Source organism: Cydia splendana, chromosome 18 (assembly GCF_910591565.1).
Source record: "Cydia splendana chromosome 18, ilCydSple1.2, whole genome shotgun sequence".
Classification (NCBI taxonomy): domain Eukaryota; kingdom Metazoa; phylum Arthropoda; class Insecta; order Lepidoptera; family Tortricidae; genus Cydia; species Cydia splendana.
In genome coordinates this window covers 17965120-17985976 of record NC_085977.1, presented here as the reverse complement: position 1 = coordinate 17985976, position 20857 = coordinate 17965120, and the positions used below count along the sequence as shown (strand labels likewise).

Here is a 20857-nt window from a genome sequence, read left to right as displayed (position 1 = left end):
CGACCAAGTCATTGTCCTCCCTGGATATTGATACGGTCGAAAAATTTTTACACACTTTATTGTATGTTAACATTGTTAACCATATGCCCCTTCGTTTGATTCTTTTTGATTTTTTAAATAACCTATTATAAGAGCTATACCTAAGCTTTTTAAAAAAATGTATGGTTTTTTTCTACTCTTATAATAATATAAAAATCGAAAAAAGGAATGGGTACCTATAGCTATAATAAAATTAGTAAACATTTAATGAAATATTTACCATAAGTGTCAATATTCAGAGATGAGAATGGGGATAACATTTTTAAGAACGTCCCTTGTCCTCTTATGGCATTTAAGTATGGGCAGAAGTGCACCCTATTTATTTTCAGCCAACTAGTGAATTGCCTTCAAAGTTTTTTTATTCATTCAATAAACTGGGGCCTCTCTTGTTACAGTACCAACAGCGAACGTCCAAGGAGTACTGGGGAAGAAAGCGGCGCTGCCGTGCGACATCCAGCCCCTCGCTGCTGGAGACCAGGTCTCCATGGTGCTGTGGTTCAAGGAGAGCGACGGGGAGCCGCTGTACAGGTACATTATGTTACAGCACCAACAGTGGAGTACGAAGAAAGGCTGCCGAGTGACATCCAGCCCTTCGCTGCTGGAGACCAGGTCTCCATGGTGCTGTGGTTCAAGGAGAGCGACGGGGAGCCGCTGTACAGGTACATTATGTTACAGCACCAACAGTGGAGTACGAAGAAAGGCTGCCGAGTGACATCCAGCCCTTCGCTGCTGGAGACCAGGTCTCCATGGTGCTGTGGTTCAAGGAGAGCGACGGGGAGCCGCTGTACAGGTACATTATGCTACAGTACCAACAGTGGAGTACGAAGAAAGGCTACCGAGTGACATCCAGCCCCTCGCTGCTGGAGACCAGGTCTCCATGGTGCTGTGGTTCAAGGAGAGCGACGGGGAGCCTCTGTACAGGTACATTATGTTACAGTACCAACAGTGGAGTACGAAGAAAGGCTGCCGAGTGACATCCAGCCCCTCGCTGCTGGCGGCCAGGTCTCCATGGTGCTGTGGTTCAAGGAGAGCGACGGGGAGCCGCTGTACAGGTACATTATGTTACGAAGAAAGGCTGCCGTGCGACATCCAGCCCCTCGCTGCCGGAGACCAGGTCTCCATGGTGCTGTGGTTCGAGGAAAGCAACGAGCCGCTGTACAGGTATTCGTACATTCAAGGACTATTGCAGATCAAGCAGTGTCAGGTAGGGCGACGTTTTCATGGCACTCAAACATGCCTCCGGCGAGCAGATGTCGTGCTGAAGACGCTATTAGTCACTGGCACTGCACTCCCCTTGTTGTTTTCCACGTGGCAAAGCCATCGTGGGTAAAGGCCCCACAGACACTGCAGGCTGCTTCGCCTGGTACACAAAAGAAGACACACACGGTTGCCCAAGACCTGTTGCTCTCTCGACCTCACCGACTGGATTCGCGGGAAAGACAAGTCGATACACGCGGAGTCGGATCGGCTGCAGGTGCAGGCTGGTTCCGAGCTGGGTTTGTTTAATATTTGTTTCTTATTTGTTGCTATCTCTTTCGTTAAGTACCTATAGCAAGAGTACCACGCGCAGGCGAGACAAAATTACGCACAAAGATGTTTATTATTATATACCCTCCCAAGTTCAACCACGTGAATTCACGTTAGAACAGAGGAAACTATTGACAGTTTAATGATTACAAGACCCGTGTCACGTCAATTCTATATCAGTTTACCTACATGTGTCGATACAAAAGGTAAGGAGTTCGTCTTGTTAAGGTACTTATAGAAAAAAGTCACATAAGGACCCGTCTTAGACGCAGCGATAAATTTTGTTACAAAGGCTGCGTTTCTGACTAAAGTAAATTAATCAGAAAAGACTATTGTGTTGTTGAATACAAAAGTTAAAACGAAATTTGAAACAGAAAACGTAAACTGATGCTTGTTACTTATACCCTAAAGCAAAGTCTCCTGCCGCGTATGTCTGTTTGTATGTATGTATGTTCGAGATAAACACGAAAACTACTCAAAGGATTTTCATGCAGTTTTAACCTACCTATCAATAGAATGATTCTTGAGAAAGGTTTCAATGTATATTATGTTGTTATGGTTTTATGTAACCTGTGCGAAGCCGAGGCGGGTCGCTAGTTACACATAAAATAAAATAAGGCCAATTCTGTCTCCTGCGGAAGGGTGCCCATGAGGCTGGCTACATAATTGATAACTACATAATTTTCCGTTCCTTTTTCATTCCCTTTGTACCAAAACAAGATTTATAATCGCTCGGCTGTCCGCTGCAGACAAAGCCACGGCCTTAGGACCAAGGGAGGCAATTTGTCAACCAATTTACATATGTAAAAGTCCCCAGCAAGATCGGCCGTATTTCACCTTTCCATACAAACGGAGTTTCGTTCTCATTAAACTACGTGTTGGATAGTAATGAAACTTTGCACATACAATGATATGAAGTATATCTATGTCTGTAATTAGTTTATATAGCTCTACCTTATAAAACAAACGAAATAGAACAAAACAAGTTTTGTATAAAAACTTGTTTTGCTCTATTTCCAGAGACCCTGACAACTTGGAGAGACTTGTGGTGAAGGGAAAGGTGGACGGCAGACGGCCTAGAGGACCAAGTCCAACGAGATGGTGTGACCAAATATCCGCCCAGATGGACGTCACACTAAGCAACGCTTTCCACAAAGCAACCGACAGGGAGAAGTGGAGAGCTGCCATAGGAAAAATTAGTAAGCGGAGTCACGATCCTCAGCAGTGAGGGACCGACTTAGAAGAAGAAGATAAAAACTTAAATTAACTGATTTTTTTTTAACTATGGTATCTGAAGCTACATACACTAATTACAGGCATAGATATACCTTATCCTATTGAAAGTACAAAGTTTCAGAGCAATCTAGCCTAGCTAGTTGTTATGATACGTTTGTATGGAGATCCGAACTTGCTGCGGAGATCCGAATCTTAAGTAACCATGTATTATCGAAGATGACGTACAAATTGTAAGATCGATCGAAGTATAATAACGACGCACAGAAACGTATCAACAATAGATAACATAATAAAATATGGCATTGAAGCCTTTTCTGATTTGGGCCGATTTATATTAAATTTTTATATATTTTTGTAAGATTTCGATAAAAGTTCCCTATTATATTCAATGTAAGCGCAATATCACCGTATACTATAAATAATCCTGTGAGTTACGGAATCGTATTGATTTTTTGTAACTCGACGGAACATTACATAGGTAAATTTTATGTCTCAAGTTGAGATTTCGTGTTTATTCTCCCCAAAATGAAGATCTCTTCAAATTTACCAAATTTTATCAAAACCTGACGAAAACAACCGGCCAAGTGCGAGTCAGACTCGTGCACGAAGGGTTCCGTACGCAAAAAACGGCAAAAAAATCAAGTTTGTTGTATGGGAGCCCCACTTAAATATTAATTATATTGTGTTTTTAGTATTTGTTGTTATAGCGGCAACAGAAATACATCATCTGTGAAAATTCCACAGTTCCTGAAATACAACCTGGTGACAGACAGATAGACAGAAAGACGGACAGACGGACGGACAGCGGAGTCTGAGTCCCGTTTTTTACCCCTTGGGTACGGAACCCTAAATTAGACATCGAAATAAAAGTAGGCCAATATTTGTTAAGGTTTATCTTGTTATGATGCGACTTTGAAGATCTATCACGGTGACTGGTGCATGCGAAAAGCAATGAAATTTGTACGTGACAAGCGCACCAAGCAATCATTGAAAATATTTAACGACTCCTTCAAATTTTATCATTTAAAAAATATAGTAACCAGAGCCGCTGTTGAATACAAAAATATTGATAAACTTTTCAATATTAATAACTTAATCACATTTCTTTTTATTAATATTGGCATGAAATACGAATTGCGTGTGAATTCAACAAAAGTTCGTTCCGTAAAATGAACTCGCGTAATAAATATTTGAGGTTTTTTGCCGTCTGAGACAAAAAGAAGTAATATCGGCTGTCACATCTGCTTGAAAGGTATTTATTCAAATATTAATAAGTCGCTCTTCGAGATGTCAAAAAGTATTTTACTTTTGTTTTATTTATTTACAATAAATTGGTACCTTCGAGCAACACGAAAGGGAGTCGGTATTCGCAGTATTTCCCTTCTGCCGAGGTACAAGATCAACTAGGCATACACACAACTAGGGCGGTACGTGTGACTCATCCGTACACAATAACGAGATCGAGGTGTGCAAGATTTGTCTTTGATGTGTGTCATTTTCTATGTATTTGTGTCATTATTACAGATTGGATTTTGTATGTAGTGAGAAGTTCGACTGTGTGCACGTTTCCCCCCGCAAAAAATGGCAGAACGATTTATACGGTAAGATATCGCTTAGGCTCCTCACTTCCGACGTGTCGGATCGGAAGCCGTTGTTGCTTGAAGATTGGTACAGTCGAATATAACAGTAGCTTTATGTAGTAACGTAGAGGCATATCTATTTTTATTGTTATTAGAGTATGGTAGTTACTTTTGATGTGTAGTCTGATCCGTTACTTTTGTTGCTGACTGTACATTATAGAGTGACGAGCTCAAAGCTCGCCCGAGGTGGAAAAACGTTCCATTTTTCCTTTATTTCAAATATTGTGATTTCATTAACAGATGGTTCGTCGTACAAAGTTAACACGTTCGCTGCGGCAGTCCATTTAATTAAGACGAAAGGGGATCGCGCTAAAACGCTTTCCCTTACAAATGTAGTCACCGTTTTCCCCACTGGATATTAACATTAAAGAAAATATTTTTACACAAAATTTGATATGCGTTCACCAATAGCTGTCATAAGCCCCTTTGTTTAATTTTATATTCGATTTTCAAATTATTATAAGACATAACATTTATCAATTTGTATTGGATCTATATCGCTTCTAAGTTTTATAATAAATTCATAAAATTTAAGAATGTCAAACGAAGGGCATATAACTAATACACGAAAAATTGTGTAAGAATATTTTTCTTAATGCCAATTATCCAGGGAGGAAAATGGGGACTACGTTTGTATGGTGAAGCGGTCGTCCACTATCCTCTTAACATTCTGTTGGTAGATAGATGCTGTTATTCTCAAAGTAGTTAATCTTGATAAAATATAAAGTAGTGTCCGACCGATGGTTCGGTTTCGGTTTCGGTTTCGGTTTCGGCCAGTTTCGGCCAAAAAATCATGTTTCGGCTGTAGTTTCGGTTTCGGCCAAAAAACGGCCGAACCTTTCGGCCAGGCCGAAACTTACGAAATGGTAGTTCGTACTATGAAACTAAACTATGTGACAAAGACCAAAAGTTGGGGAATAAGTAGGACAACCATATTAATATGTACCTACATATACTGATTCATGTATAGGTACATAAATTAATTGGTTTATTATAAAACACAATTCCACTAATGAGGGCGCCACTATATAGACGGTCGATGCAGTCTTAAGAGGCTGTTAATACCTATAACGCGCACACTGTCTAATTGTATCGGAGTAAATGAGATAGCACTGTCGTATGTTACTGGGCCTGGGCAAAGGAATAATAAGAAAACTCATCATCTTCCTCGCGTAGTCCCGGAATTTTTGCCACGGCTCATGGGAGCCTGGGGTCCAATTGACAACTATTCCCAAGAATTGGCGTAGGCACTAGTTTTTACGAAAGCGACTGCCATCAGACTGACCTTCGAACCCAGAGAGTAAACTAGGCCTTATCGGGACTAGTCCGGCTTCCTCACGATGTTTTTCCTTCACCGAAAAGCAAATAGTAAATATCAAATGATATTTCGTATATAAGTTCCGAAAAACTCATTGGTACGAGCCGGGGTTTGCGACCTTCGGATTGAAAGTCGCACGGTCTGTGCTCAACTACTTATCCTGCAGCCTGAAGCACGGCTTTGACTTCGCATGAAAGTTCGCCTCACTGGGGCACTTTGGACGTTTAGGCCCAGGTGAAGATCGGTACCCGGCCTTGCGATATTGTCAACAAAAAATTCGCGCTCGCTGCGCTCGCGTTTTTGGTTGACCCTGTATCTACATGTTGGCTTGACTGGTGAATGAATAGAGTTAGACCAAGAGAGTTCTACAATTATTTTGATAGCATACGCATTGCAACTAGTGCAAATGTTATTTATACGTCATAATTCCACAGAAGTTTTGACGTTTAAAATAACACTTGCACTGCGTGTGTTATCAAAATCGTTGCAGAATTATCTTGGTCCAACTCTAGTAATTTTCTTAAAAAACTGCTTAAGTAACATCAATTTCAAGGACATTGGGTGTTGATAATATGTGTGTAAAAGCGGTTTTATGACATTTTTTCAACGATTTTAACAAGTCTACAAAAGGTTCGGTTTCGGTTTCGGCCGAAACTAGAGCCAAAGCCGAACATTCGGTTTCGGTTTCGGTTTCGGCAAAAAAACATGTTTCGGTCGGACACTAATATAAAGTGAGCCGATTTCTCGAACAAGTTTGAACAAGATCGGCTCACTGTATATTTAGTCAACTTAAACTAGTGTTGTATTCAGATTTTGAAGTCTGTTATGGTTCTGATACCGATATACTGCAAGTCTTGTCTAGAATTTATGTTTGGACCGTGTAATTTAGCGTTCAAACGTCGATTGCGAAAGTTGTCTATAATACGTTCTTACCAACCACTTCAGGTATTCTTTTTTTCTTATTTATGACGCGTATGGTCTCGCAACCTAAACTCTAGGCCTCGCCATCAGAACCATCTAGAACTCACCATCGCGCGTTCTCATACACTTCTCTGTTTAATACACTCTTTTGTCCCCAGCTACGACGTGCGCGGTCGCCTGGCCTCGCAGCCCAAGCTCTGGTCCTCGCCCGCCGGCTTTGGGTCCCGCGCGTACTTCCGTGCGGCCTCGACGGCGGTACTCCTGGTTGAGGCCGTGGCGGCCTCGGACGCTGGAATGTACCGCTGCAGGGTGGACTTTAAGAACTCGCCTACGAGGAACATGAGGCTGAACTTTACAGTTATAAGTGAGTATTTTAAAATCATTTTGCTACTCTTAAGAATGATCGCTTTTAGGTAATTATATCAACCATGAACACAGAACTTCTTTTTTGTACAGCGGAGCGGAATGGAAGCGTTTTTCTGACTTTCATAACAGATTTTTTGTTTCATAAATAATTCGTTTCAAACATGACTAATTTGGTACACGATTACATAATATTCGCTCAAGAGGAAATCGATTTCACCTTCGAATATAGGGAGCACTGAACGCCATTTTTTCTTCTTAAGGTACCTTTTAACCTGGCGCCCTTATGCTAAGATGTTCCGCAAATTTTTGTACGATTTACATCGACCGAGGCGAGGTCAGACCCGATCGCTATAACATAATATATAAATATTACCTATATGTTAGATGTCAAGGGAATTTAAAACTAAAGCCCCATTTAGACGGTTCAAGAACTCGCATGCGGTTTTCGTTACATTGCTGTATTTGGTCGATCGGCTGAATTCATTATACTCTATCTGTACACAATTTTGGGAACAAATCATTTTACTAAATATTTTGATTTGTGTTTTTTTTTAAGTAGTCACACTACTATATATAAATTATAAACTGAAATAGATGTCATATATTAAAGGAAAAGTGACGAAGCCCTCCAGTGGTGAAGGCCGGACTCGAACCGGCGTCTTTAGCAATCCGGGCTAACGCCTTGAACCCCGGTTCGAATCCGGCCTTCACCACTGGAGGGCTTCGGCACTTTTTCTTTCATCATCATCATCATCATATCAGCCAGAGGTCGTCCACTGCTGGACATAGGCCTCCCCCAAAGAGTGCCACAATGACCGGTCTTGCGCCACCCGCATCCAGCGGACACCTGCGACCTTAACCAGGTCGTCAGTCCACCTTGTGGGGGGTCTACCCACCCTGCGTCTTCCGGTACTTTTTCTTTAATATATGACATCTATTTCAGTTTATTACTCTATCTGTAGTTAGGAATGCATCGAATATTGTATGCAAGTTTTCGCGCCGTGTAAATGGGGCTTTATACACTGGAGTTAGAGTTCATATTTAAGATGGCACGGCTTGGCAGCGGCAAACTCATAGATGCGAGCAGCTGTCCTCGGCTGTCATGCATCACCGGCACAGAATAAATAATAGTACTAGGTACAGAAGGTTCACTCTCTAACAAAGCGCGTCTATTACGACAGATATGACCGCAAGTATTTCTTCATACAAAAACGTCTCTTTTGACACCGACACATCTAATCCAAATCGTTTCTAGATCTATTAATTGACGTATCTTAAAATTCGAATCGGGCAGAAAGGCTACGGCCGGGGACTTTTGATATGTTCACCTCCTAACTATGTAGTCCAGACAAAGTTACGGATTCAAAAATTGTGTTCCTAGCATTTCCCTCTATACCTTCTTATTTCTTGGCCATTCGAGATTAAAGAACTTTCGCTCGGTAAAAAAAAATACGAACATAGCTAACTAGAAACGATATGGATTAGATGTGTCAGTGTCAAAAGTGACGTTTTTGTTTGAAGAAACGTCACATTTGACACTGACAGATCTAATCCATATCGTTTCTAGATCTATTAATTGACGTATCTTAAAGTTCGAATCGGGCCGTAGGTCTAAATCGTCAAGAGACTACATATATTAGGTATATCATCGTGATTTTGTACATACGTAATCATGTTTAGGGATATTATGTTTGTTATTGTACATTTTCCCACATCTTTTATTGTATTTTTTTGTGTTAATTTGTTTATGTTCACATAAATAAAGTGACATACATACTTACTATATACGTATCTATACCCTTAGGTACCATTATCTGTCTTCTCACTCATTCAACTGGGAGGAGGTACCTAATTAAGACGATAATGATATGGATCGTGAAATAATTATTACCTATAATAGATAATTAACAGAAAAAGGGTATATATAATTATTATAAATCATTTTGATGTCAAAATGTAAGTTTGAATAGGCCTCCGTGTTTTTGAATGTGGAATGCCCATAGTTTACCAGGAATGTCGGTATTGGCTTGCCTTACTCTAAATCCTGTTAGTCATTCTGACAGCGGAGTTAGGTTAGCTAAATACGGTACTTGTGCCCAAAATAGATTCACGTGTAAGTAAATCTTTAATTTTAATGATATAGGTAGGTAATACAAAACTATTGAAACCAAAAAGAATAGATAGTATAGAGGGATCCTGTCATTGTAAATTTTGTACTCACTGTAAATTTACTGCCATCTATCGACACACGACTAAAACTCAAAATGAAAACGTATAAAGTTATCAAAAAATGTATATATATGGATAAATGATTTTATTATTTTTATATCATTTTGATCCATGTTCATTCACTGATATCTATGTGTTAAAATTGTTAAATATGAAACGGTGTCGTCACGCCATCTAGCCGAGGATAGGCTAAAGGTGTATGCGGCATCTATTCGAGAATGACTTTTACTTGAATTCCGAGGCACGTTTTTTCCTTAGACTTTATTCGTCTTATACGAAGTTACATATGTCTTTGATTGAAACGGATTATCTTGCATAATCATATAAGGAATTTAAAATAAATCCCTATCTTTCGAACCCTTTACTGCGTTCGTGATGGTCAATATGCTGTATTTTTTTTAACTATGGTATCTGAAGCTACATAAACTAATTAGGGGCATATATACAGGGTGGCTTAAAAATAAGTGCATTCTCGTTGCCAGTGAGGTTTTGGGATTGTAATGAACAACTTTTACTATGGGACCAACCCCGAAATCGCGAAAGAAAAATTTACCCTTCCATAGAAAATACACGAAAATGTATGAAACAGACAAATTTTTATTCGCGATTACGAGGTTGGTCCTATAGTAAAAGTTGCTCAGTATAATCCCAAAAATCCCTGGCAACGTGAATGCTTTTATTTTTTAGCCACTCTGTATACCTTATACTATTGTACAAAGTTTCAGAACAATCTTGCTAGTCGTTTAAAAATGAGAACTTCAAAAATGGTTGTCTGTAAAGTCGGTTTACGGACGATAATTTTGCGTGATAACGTCATAAGAAACATTACCATTACGTTACGTAACGTTACCATGGAGATCTGTCCACAACGTTACCATGGAGATCTGTCCACAACGTTACCATGGAGATATGTCCACAACGTGACACTTTTTCGTGCATGATACCGGTGTTCATCGATTTTTCAAGACGTTATCACGTCAAAATAGTTTCTATAACTTTAATAACCACCACCAACGAGGACTTAAATATTTTCTGGAAGATATCGCTCTTTAGCGATAAATCCTCCTGTTGTTTACCTCTGTCTTTATGTACTATGTGTTTCCTTAAATAAATATATTGAAAGGAAACGGTGAAGCGATCACGTGACGTCGCCTCCTTTCCACTTAAAAGTAATACAGAATAATTTCAATTACGTTCGACTGTACGCGTATAACACAAGGGCGGCCAATTTGCGAAGTAACGTCAAGTCAAGAACAATAAAAGCTCTTCGTAGTATAATTTTATTCATTAGCGTTACTTTGGAAAGAGTATGTACGATATTTACAGTCTTGACTTAATGGAGTTGGCATCCTATTTTTATAATGTTATATATTATATCGTAACGGTATTATATCGTATCGTATCGTATCGTATCGTATCGTATTGTATCGTATCGTATCGTAGTGGAGGAAAGCAAGTAGGAAAGCGGACCCTGGCAAAGGCCGGGATAACGCTAGGTAGAAGAAGATTATATCGTAACGTAACGGCGTCCCAGCCTAGTCGGTAGTGACCCTGCTTATGAAGCGGGAGGTCCCGGGTTCGAATCCCACTCAGGGCATTTATTTTTGTGTTTATCACGAATATTTCCGAGTTCTTTATGGATGTTTAATGTTTATGTATTTATCTATTCGTATAAGTATGTATATCGTCGACTAGTACCCATAGTACAAGCTTTATTTATTAGGTTGATTAGTGTAAGATTGTCCCTATATATATAAATAGATAAATTGGCAACTTTAACTAATTACAGTAGTTTGAAAAAGAATATCGCACAATATCGCCTCGTGTGTATAATGACCAACGTAGCACACTTGTATCACATTGTACCATTCGAGAATAGTTACAAATCATAATAAAATATCCGCCCAGATTAAATTACTAACTGAAAACCATTCAATGTCAGGTGCTTTAACCTTTTAACCGCCGTAGACTGATATATAAGACATACAAAATCGAGCCGCGGTTTGATAAATAAGACAAAACTTCGTGTAACTTCGTACCGCCAGCGACACGAGCACGCTCGGTGAATTCTATGGCGGTTAAAAGGTTAATCATTTCAGGCAAATGAGATCGCGATGGATTCGATCGATTAAACCCTTCCGGCAAATCCAATATGACCGATCCTGCGCGTAATGCTATCGCATGCAGGGAGATAGCGAGCAGTTGCCTCGGCAGGGAAAGTTTATGTATAGGCCTTATTATGTATACATATTTAAAATTTTCGCATTTTGAACACATATTAACTTACATTTATAGACGGGTCTATCGCGAATTTATTTTATTACCTTTATTTAGCGACGTTTCGACACAGGTTTCACTGGTCGTGGTGGCGGCTGACTGATGTTCCAGCAAAATGTCTAAATGCAACTGTGTATTATGTATTATTGAACATTGTCATAAGTGCTTGCTTATTGCGTAACTTATAATTTTTAAGTTAACTATTTATAAGTAGTCTTATAAGTGAAATTCCTGTAATTTCTTAGACAAAAAATAAAGTTTCTATAAACCGAAATGTCAAAACAGAGATTTGTGGAAATACCTAGTTGTTTGTTTTACAAGGGGGCAAAGTTGTCGTTTAACCTTTCCTGCTAATATTGATGCCCGAGCAAGCGAAAGATTCCAAAATTGAACCACGTGAGTAACGATAGTGGTTCGAAAAATGTAATCTTGAGCGTTGCAAGAGTTTGAAGGCATGAGTTAACAATGAAGATACTTAGCTTTTACCAGCTGGTGTGGTGAAAAATAGTTTACTATATAGATGTAGTGCATAATCCTTTCCCATCGCGTATTTTCGAGCAAATTGTTCGTATTTTTAATGCTAAATACTTCAGTCAACCTCAGTACTTTTTGTACTGACTGAAATAGACAATACTACTTACGGTAAAAAAGATTATGCACTACATCTGTCAGGCGCCCGGGCGAGACTTTCCGATCCTAAAATAAGAATGCACTCTGAATGTTATCGAATACCAACATCGTTAAAGTACCCTCATACATCAGGATTTTACGATTTTATCTTACACATATCGGCCCTACACTATCTACGATGCGTACCTATCGATCAGGCATCCAGGCGTGCAGAGGGGTGGTTATTACTGTCATGGTAACAATATAAAATCTCACTCACTAACAGGCTTATTAGAACGTATACTGACAGAATGATGTCTAAATGATGTCATGAGGAGAGGTGGCTATTGAGCGACTTGTGGTCCAGGGAAAGGTTGAGGGTACCAGGCCACGAGGAAGATCGCCTATGAGATGGACTGACGAGATAAAAGCAGCAGTAAATGGCTCATCATCACTACATAAATGCACGAGGAAGACGGCCATCAGAGACGAGCGGCGACGTGTAGTGAAGCTTGCCACCAACACCTGAAGTGATGACCACGACCACTCTGTCAAGAGTGATACCGACGAAGAAGCAGAAGATGTCATTCAGTGTGGATTTCGCTCGTATTTGTCCGCACATGTATTGGCACGAGCGATAAGTAAATGACATCATTCAAATATCATTCTGATATCTGTGTACGTTCGAATAGGCCTGTAAAGCAAGTCCAACGCAATTATATAAAAGATAGGGCATGCGAAGCTGGAGGTTCCAGGTTCAAATCTTGGTAAGGGCATTTATTTATGCGTTCATCACAAGTATATTTTGTTTTTGTGTTATGTAGTAAATAGTAATTAGTACCTAGTATAAGTACAAAAACTGAATTGTAAAGGAAAGAAATACAAAACAGGAAACAAAATACATTATTTGTATATACCTACCAAAGGCGAAATAATAACTATTTATATGTACCTATACTTATTATGTTATTTAGAGGTTATTTATATCAAACCGCGTTTTCCCTAAAACTAGTTTTCCTTATTGCCATAGTGAAAACGCGTTTTTCGTTGACATACGAGTACAGTCAGCGTCATAATATGTAATATAGTAGGTAGCATCCAAAGTACCTATTCAAATAGTTCGGTACACCATATAATATGTAGGTATATTGTATGTATTTACCGAACTATACTGCAAAACGTAATTCAAGACCAAAAAAAGTAAGACAATGTTGCCACTTTTTACTAGCGCGTCTTGTATTTATGTAAAAATAAGTAAATAAAAGTACTTTTTTAAACCGTAGGAGTAAAATTACTAATAAATAAATTATCTTAGCATGATTATTTATCAAAAGGAATTTACTATTTTACAAACAAATTATTGCAGTGGCAACATTGTCTTACTTTTTTTGGTCTTGAATTTTTTTTTGCAGTAAGTACATTTGAATATTTACTTTGGATGATATCTACTATAAGCACTTGACTGTACATAATTGAATCATAAGGGATGATTCAATTTGTGATATTGCCTTTAAGGTACACCTATTAGTCTACTTAATAACAGCTTATTTATGATTTTATGTGCTACATACTCGTATAATAATATTAATCCTACCTCCTTAGTCCCAGAGGCTTTATTCCAAAACGTATCTTTGATTAAATAAGTGGGACTGGGCCGGCCACGTCGATCGCATGCATAGGATAGGCGGGCTATCAATAGCCACAGAATAAATAATAGTATAATACCGCGGCCACATACTCGACGAGTGGCATGGGAAGTAGCGAGGGAAGTAGGCAGAGACTCGTCATTCGTCATGCTTTTCGTCATGCCCCTCTCGCTATTTTGTCGGTTTTTTGGCGCGAGTCAAACGACCGGCAAGGAGCGTCGCGATTAATCGCGTGAGTAGGGCAGTGTGTGACCGGAGCGGGCAACAGAGCATAGTCTGGCCGAAGTACCTACAAAAAGTTACTCTCTAACAAAACGCGTCTATTACGAGATAAACAATGACAAGTGCGAGCAGGGGTCAGTTCTGAAGCGGTGCGCAACTACTATGGCTAGAATCACGGAGCAAAGCCTCGGATGGACAGACAGAGGGACATGGTGAAACTGTAAGGGTTCCTAGATGACTACGGAACCCTACAAAAATGGTGGTAATTTTTCTTCTGTTCTGGTCTAAGTTCTAAGCTATATCTCTGACCCAAAAAGATACTACTTACAACCTTATAAATTTAAAATGTTAGTTGTATATATTGATACTGTATAATAACCAAAAGCAAATATTCCTTCGAAGTGACAAATATTTTTCTTCATCGCCGTTGATTGTAATTTTATCGGGTCGTAATATCTGTTTTTGCTATGTCAACGTCACGTAACATCTTGTTTGATTTAATTGGATCAGTTCTTCCTTGGTTTTGTTTACCTACTTCATATATATGTCGTAGTCAGATCGTATAATCCGCCGTATTACATTACGGCTAGCCGTTTTCAAAAACAGGGGCGTTTTGAAATGCGGCGGTTCGACGATTAGCCGGATTGTCATTGCGATACGTTCTTCAATAAGGCGGCCTACGTTTAGCCGCATCGTACTACTATTTTAGATTGTAGAGTGACCAGTTCTTTCGGTCGCCTACGTAACCGGAGTTTGACAATGTTTGCAATTTAATTTATTTTTACCATGGTCCCATCGCACTACACGTGTTTCTTTTCCAAAACTTTTCCTTCACAACTTAAATAGACGGAGCCCCGCAAGCGGGGCTCCTATTTCTGGGCGGTTTGCCCTTCGGGCATCTGAAGCTACCTAACGAACCTAACCTACTTACCTACCTACGCTTTTTTCCTCAAAGTGTAATGTTTTCACAGACGTCTCACTAAATCAATAGGTAGGTAGGTTAGGTTCGTTAGGTAGTTTCAGATGCCCGAAGGGCAAACCGCTCAGAAATAGGAGCCCCGCGAAGCGGGGCTCCGTCTAATTAAGTTGCGAAGGAAATGTTTTTTGAAAAGAAACAGTCCGACGAACTCCAGATTTGATGGACACCCCAGCGTTTGTCAGGCAGCGCCACAGGTGTTAAAAATGGGAACTAAAAACTGTCAAAGCGGCGGCTAATGACTCGCTGTATTACATTACGGCTAGCCGTGTTGAAGAACGTATGGTGCCGAATACATTCCGGCGGATTCTCATTCAGCCGCATTCAATCCGGCTAATCGTTAAACCGCCGCATTTCAAAACGCCCCTGTTTTTGAAAACGGCTAGCCGTAATGTAATACGGCGGATTATACGATCCGACTGCGACATATATATATGTTCGCATGTATGGTGCTACATACCTAGTTATAATTGTATGGAAATGCTGCCAGCATCTACGGCACCATGCCGCAGGGCACTATTGCCTAATATTATATAATTTTTAGTTATCTTAAGTTAAGTTGTGTTTATTTTTAAATTCTTAGATTCATTTTTAAGTTTCATAGGTAAGTTATTTGATTCTGTTTCATTTACAATAGCGTCAATATTATCTGTTAAGTTGTTTTAGAACGCAGCCATTGTTTTTTTTTTAATCCGCCACCTCTGGCGCCTTTTTGATTGTCATCTGTCTAATGCTGTGAAATATACCGTTAAGTAAAAAGTACAATCTTTCTTTCATAAAATCACGAATAAAAACCACGGAATCCTTCATGGTAGCAGAGCGTGGTTGCTAATCAGCGGAAGTGATCAGTAGTTGAAGGAAAATCCGAAGTATTTCAAGAGTATATTGTTCGTACAGTACAGCGATACAGTCGCCGGGTATATCGACTGCAGATCGTCGTAATACAACGAAACAGCAATTATACCGATATCTGGACGTCAAGATGGGCACAAACTTGTTCAATTTAGAGAAATTGACCGGCCGTGACAACTATGCAACTTGGAAATTTAGTATTGGGTCCTTACCTATGAAATTGGCGTTTTTGTTCATAGATATAAGTCTGATCCTAGTTTTTTTTTTTTTTACAAAAGTACATACACAATTACAATAAAACTACAGTGCACTCAATAAACAACGATTTTACATACAATTAATTGTTATTTTTTATTGTTAAGTGTTCAGAATTAAGCCTTGAAAATAGGTCTTTTCATGTGCTGTCGGTTCGAGTATTAAAATTACTTATATTTTTCTAATGGTACCAATTTTCAAGAAATGGAGATATTGAAAACATACCTTAAAGGTGTCAAAAATTACTGGAAAAATTTTGTTTGGTTTGAATTAGCCATCAAAAAAATATCCGCAAAATTAATTGTATGGAAATTCGTGTTTCGTTGAAATTCTCCGAACAAAACGCCAATTTCATAGGTAATGACCTAATATGAAGACGTATTTGGAGCATGAAGATCTTTGGGAGTCCGTGCAACCTAGTGACCCAAACAAAGCGGTAGATGCTAAAAAGGACATGAAAGCCAAAGCGAAGTTGATTCTCCTGTTGGATCCGCAGAATTATATTCATGTACAAGATTGCACTTCGGCAAAACAAGTGTGGGAAAACTTACAAAAGGCCTTTGATGACAAAGGGCTGACAAGGAAAGTAGGCTTGCTTAAGGACCTGGTGAACACATCTTTAGAGTCAAGTAATAGTGTTGAAGACTATATTAGTAAAATAATGACAACCGCTCACAAACTTCGCAATATTGGGTTTGTTGTTAATGAAGAATGGCTCGGCACACTAATGCTAGCTGGTCTACCAGAAGTCTACATGCCCATGATAATGGGGCTTGAAAGTTCAGGTGTGGCAATTACCGCTGATCTTGTGAAAACAAAACTTTTACAAGAAATTAAATCAATAGATTCGGGCGCTGCCTTATACACAAACTTTAAGAAGACTAAGCAGGACCATCAGCCTGTCAAACCTAAGGGTCCCAGATGTTACAGCTGCAACAAGCATGGCCATTATGCTAAATTCTGTAAGAATCCTAAGAAAACTACACACAAACAGCAGAAGAGTGGAGATAGTACAAATTTTGTGGCAGCGTTTTCGGCATCATTAGGAGGAGAAAGCAACAATAATTGGTTTATAGACTCAGGTGCCTCCATGACTATGACAGCTAGAAAAGACCTAATGTATAACATTGGCAAGCCACCAGTAACATCAATCACTGTGGGTAACAAAGCAACATTACCTGTATTGGGAGCCGGGTGTGTTGATGTGAAGTTGAGTAAAGGAGGGATTCTTCAACTGAAAAATGTCTTGTATACTCCTGGACTTGGTCCTAATTTGATATCAGTGAGTAGCATAACAAAGAATGGTTATGAAGTGAGATTTTTTGAAAAAGGGTGTCATGTTCTGAATGCGGAAGGAAAAATCATTTGCTCAGGAACGCAGATGAATAGACTCTACCTGCTAGATACAGCCAATACCTCTGAAACGGCACAATTTTCTACAGCCAGAGGTGATGTTGACAATACCTTTTTATGGCATTTAAGAATGGCTCATTTAAATGTATCTGATGTCAACAAGCTGCCTATTGCTGCCGAGGGTGTGACTATTGAAACAAAAAGTGACAATATCAGATGTACTCATTGTGCAGAAGGAAAACAGACAAGACTGCCATTCAACAAGGTGGGTTCCAGAGCCACACAGCCCCTTGAGCTCATACATTCTGACTTATGTGGGCCGATGGAACACCTATCAGTCTCAGGTATGAAATATTTCATCACTTTTGTTGATGATTACACTCGTATGTTCCATGTATACTTTTTGAAAGATAAATTGAATATTTTAGAGGTATTTAAAGATTTTAAGGCTAGAGTTGAACTACAGCTAGAAAGAAAAATTAAGATGATTCGCACAGATGGAGGCAAAGAGTACTGCAATAATCAGTTTGAAAAATATTTACGTAGTAATGGTATTATCCATCAGACTACAACACCGTATACAGCTGAACACAACGGATTAGCAGAACGCGGGAACCGCACACTTGTTGAACGGGCAATATGTATGTTGGTTTATGCCAAACTAGAGCCGAGGTATTGGGCCGAGGCCATAGCCACAGCAGCCTATATCACAAACCGCTCCCCATCTAGGAGCCTGGAAGGTAAAACTCCATATGAAATGTGGTATGGGCGTAAACCTAACCTGTCCCATATTAGAATATTTGGCACGGAGGCCATGGTCCATATACCCAAGCAGAAGAGACAAAAATGGGACAAGAAATCGACAAAGTTGATTCTAGTGGGATACTGTGAGAACTCAAAAGGATACCGGCTATTAGACCCAACCAGTAGAAAAATCATCAAGAGCAGAGATGTTATTTTTCATGAAAATTATCAAAATAACATGTTTTATGAAAACACTGTTTCAGTTGATCTCCAAGGAGAAGAAGACCTGTCATCAGTCAGCTCCAGTAGTTCCTCTGACAAGGAGGAGAGCCCAGTGACCAGTGATGACAGCTCGAAAGGTAACACCGCAGCTCATTTGAGTCCGACAAATTCCGACGGTACACCAGGCAGCAAAGGTAAGGCTATAAAGCCTGTAAAAGATAATAACAGTGAAGATTCTAATAGTGAATATCAGACTGATACGGATGATCTTGATGAAACCTACTATCCCCCGGTAAATACAAGTTTATCGCAAAGTCAGGACAAGAAAATTACTCTAAGGCCCCGCAAGAATGCAAATGAGAATACTCTGTTCTGTTTATACACTAATTTGTCCGATCCACAGTCAGTAGAAGAAGCCATGTCGTCTCCACATGCCGCTGAATGGAAAAAGGCCATGGACGAAGAGTACAGCTCCCTGATGAAGAACAACACATGGAGCTTGACTGATCTTCCAACCAATAAGAAGGCCTTACCTTCGAAATGGGTATTCAAAACTAAAACTGACCAGGCTGGAGAGGTTACACGTTTCAAGGCCAGACTTGTCATAAAAGGATTCGCTCAAAAGAAAGGGATTGACTACGAGGAGATTTACTCACCAGTAGTAAGGTATACAACCATACGCTACCTATTTGCTCTAGCAGCAAAATATAGCATGGATATTGATCAGATGGATGCTGTTTCTGCATTTCTACAGGGAGAGATAGATACTGATATTTACATGGTACAACCGGAACTATATGTACAAGGATCTCAAGTATGCTGTTTACATAAGTCTATATACGGTCTAAAGCAGGCTAGCCGCTTATGGAATATGAAACTAAACTGTGTACTACAAAATATTGGAATGCAGCAGTCTAAGACAGATCCATGTGTTTATTTCAATGAAGAGAGGAATACTTTCATTGCAGTATGGGTCGATGACCTACTTATTTTTACATCTCAACAAAATGTCAAGGATATGTTGAAGAAGAAGTTGATGAAACATTTTGAGATGAAAGATCTAGGAAAAGCTAGCCAGTGCCTAGGATTCAACATCACAAGACAAGGAGATACAGTTATGTTGGATCAGAAAAAGTATATTAATGAGATACTAGATAGATTCGGTATGTCAGAGTGCAAGGCTGTAAAATCGCCTATAGAGCCTGCCATCAAGTTTAGCCAAGATGCAGAGCCAGACAATAAGTATCCATACCGACAAGTTATTGGCTGTCTTCTCTACGTAGCTGAAGCCACAAGACCCGATATCTCATTTGCAGTCAATGCACTAAGTCGATACAATTCAGAGCCGAATACTGAACATGTGACTGCAGTTAAGAGACTGTTGAGGTACTTGCAAGGCACCAAGGATCTCAGACTGAGCTATACCAAGAATGGTGACTCAATCATCACAGGATATTGCGATGCAGATTGGGCTGCAGATGTGGTAGACCGCAAATCCTGCACGGGCTACATCTTTATGTTACAGGGCGGTGCCATTTCCTGGTCGTCGCGTAAGCAGCAGACTGTGGCCCTGTCGACAGCCGAAGCAGAGTACATGGCGATGTCCTCGGCCACTCAGGAGGCGCTATGGTTGAGACAACTTAGCGCAGAGCTTGGCCAATGTCTGAACGAGCCCCTCACCATTTTCAGTGATAACCAAAGTGCGATAAAACTTTCTTTAAATGATTGTTATTTGCCTAGGTCAAGACACATTGATATACGTTATCATTTTCTTAAAGAACATGTTTGTAATTCTAAGATAAAATTTTGTTACTGTAAGGGTGATAAAATGTTAGCCGACATTTTAACAAAAGGTGTAACCACCAATAAGATGTCATATTGTTTAGCAAGAATAGGCTTGCGTTCTAGGGGTGGGTGTTAAGTTGTTTTAGAACGCAGCCATTGTTTTTTTTTTTAATCCGCCACCTCTGGCGCCTTTTTGATTGTCATCTGTCTAATGCTGTGAAATATACCGTTAAGTAAAAAGTACAATCTTTCTTTCATAAAATCACGAATAAAAACCACGGAATCCTTCATTATCAATGTAGAAATTAAATGAAATGGAACTAAAGACAAAACACAATGGCAACAGTACACACGTAATCCACCATAGATATAACACCTTTAGCGCCACTTGCACCATCTCACTAGCCCGGAGTTAATCGCGGTTAAACCGTTATCTTATATTATATGTAGTGTGTAGTAAACTTATGACCTTTGTATATGTGTTAAGGCGCCTTCGTAATATTTCCGATTTAGACACAATTTTTATAGCGTATCACGGATATGTCGAGTCAACATTAAGATATGGTCTAGTTCTTTGGGGCAATTCTACTGACATCGAGAGGGCATTTATTGCCCAAAAGAAATGCTTAAGGGCAATGTG

General features: G+C 39.6%; 1 protein-coding gene across 1 annotated transcript in view; it reads left to right on the top strand.

Moving 5' to 3' along the window:
* LOC134799154 (nephrin-like) overlaps positions 1-20857 on the top strand; it is a 226851-nt gene that overhangs the window by 105027 nt on the left and 100967 nt on the right. Inside the window, exons 2-3 of the mRNA XM_063771562.1 lie at positions 435-567; positions 6840-7045. Coding sequence (XP_063627632.1) covers positions 435-567; positions 6840-7045 — 339 coding nt within the window. The remainder of the gene's footprint in view (positions 1-434; positions 568-6839; positions 7046-20857) is intronic.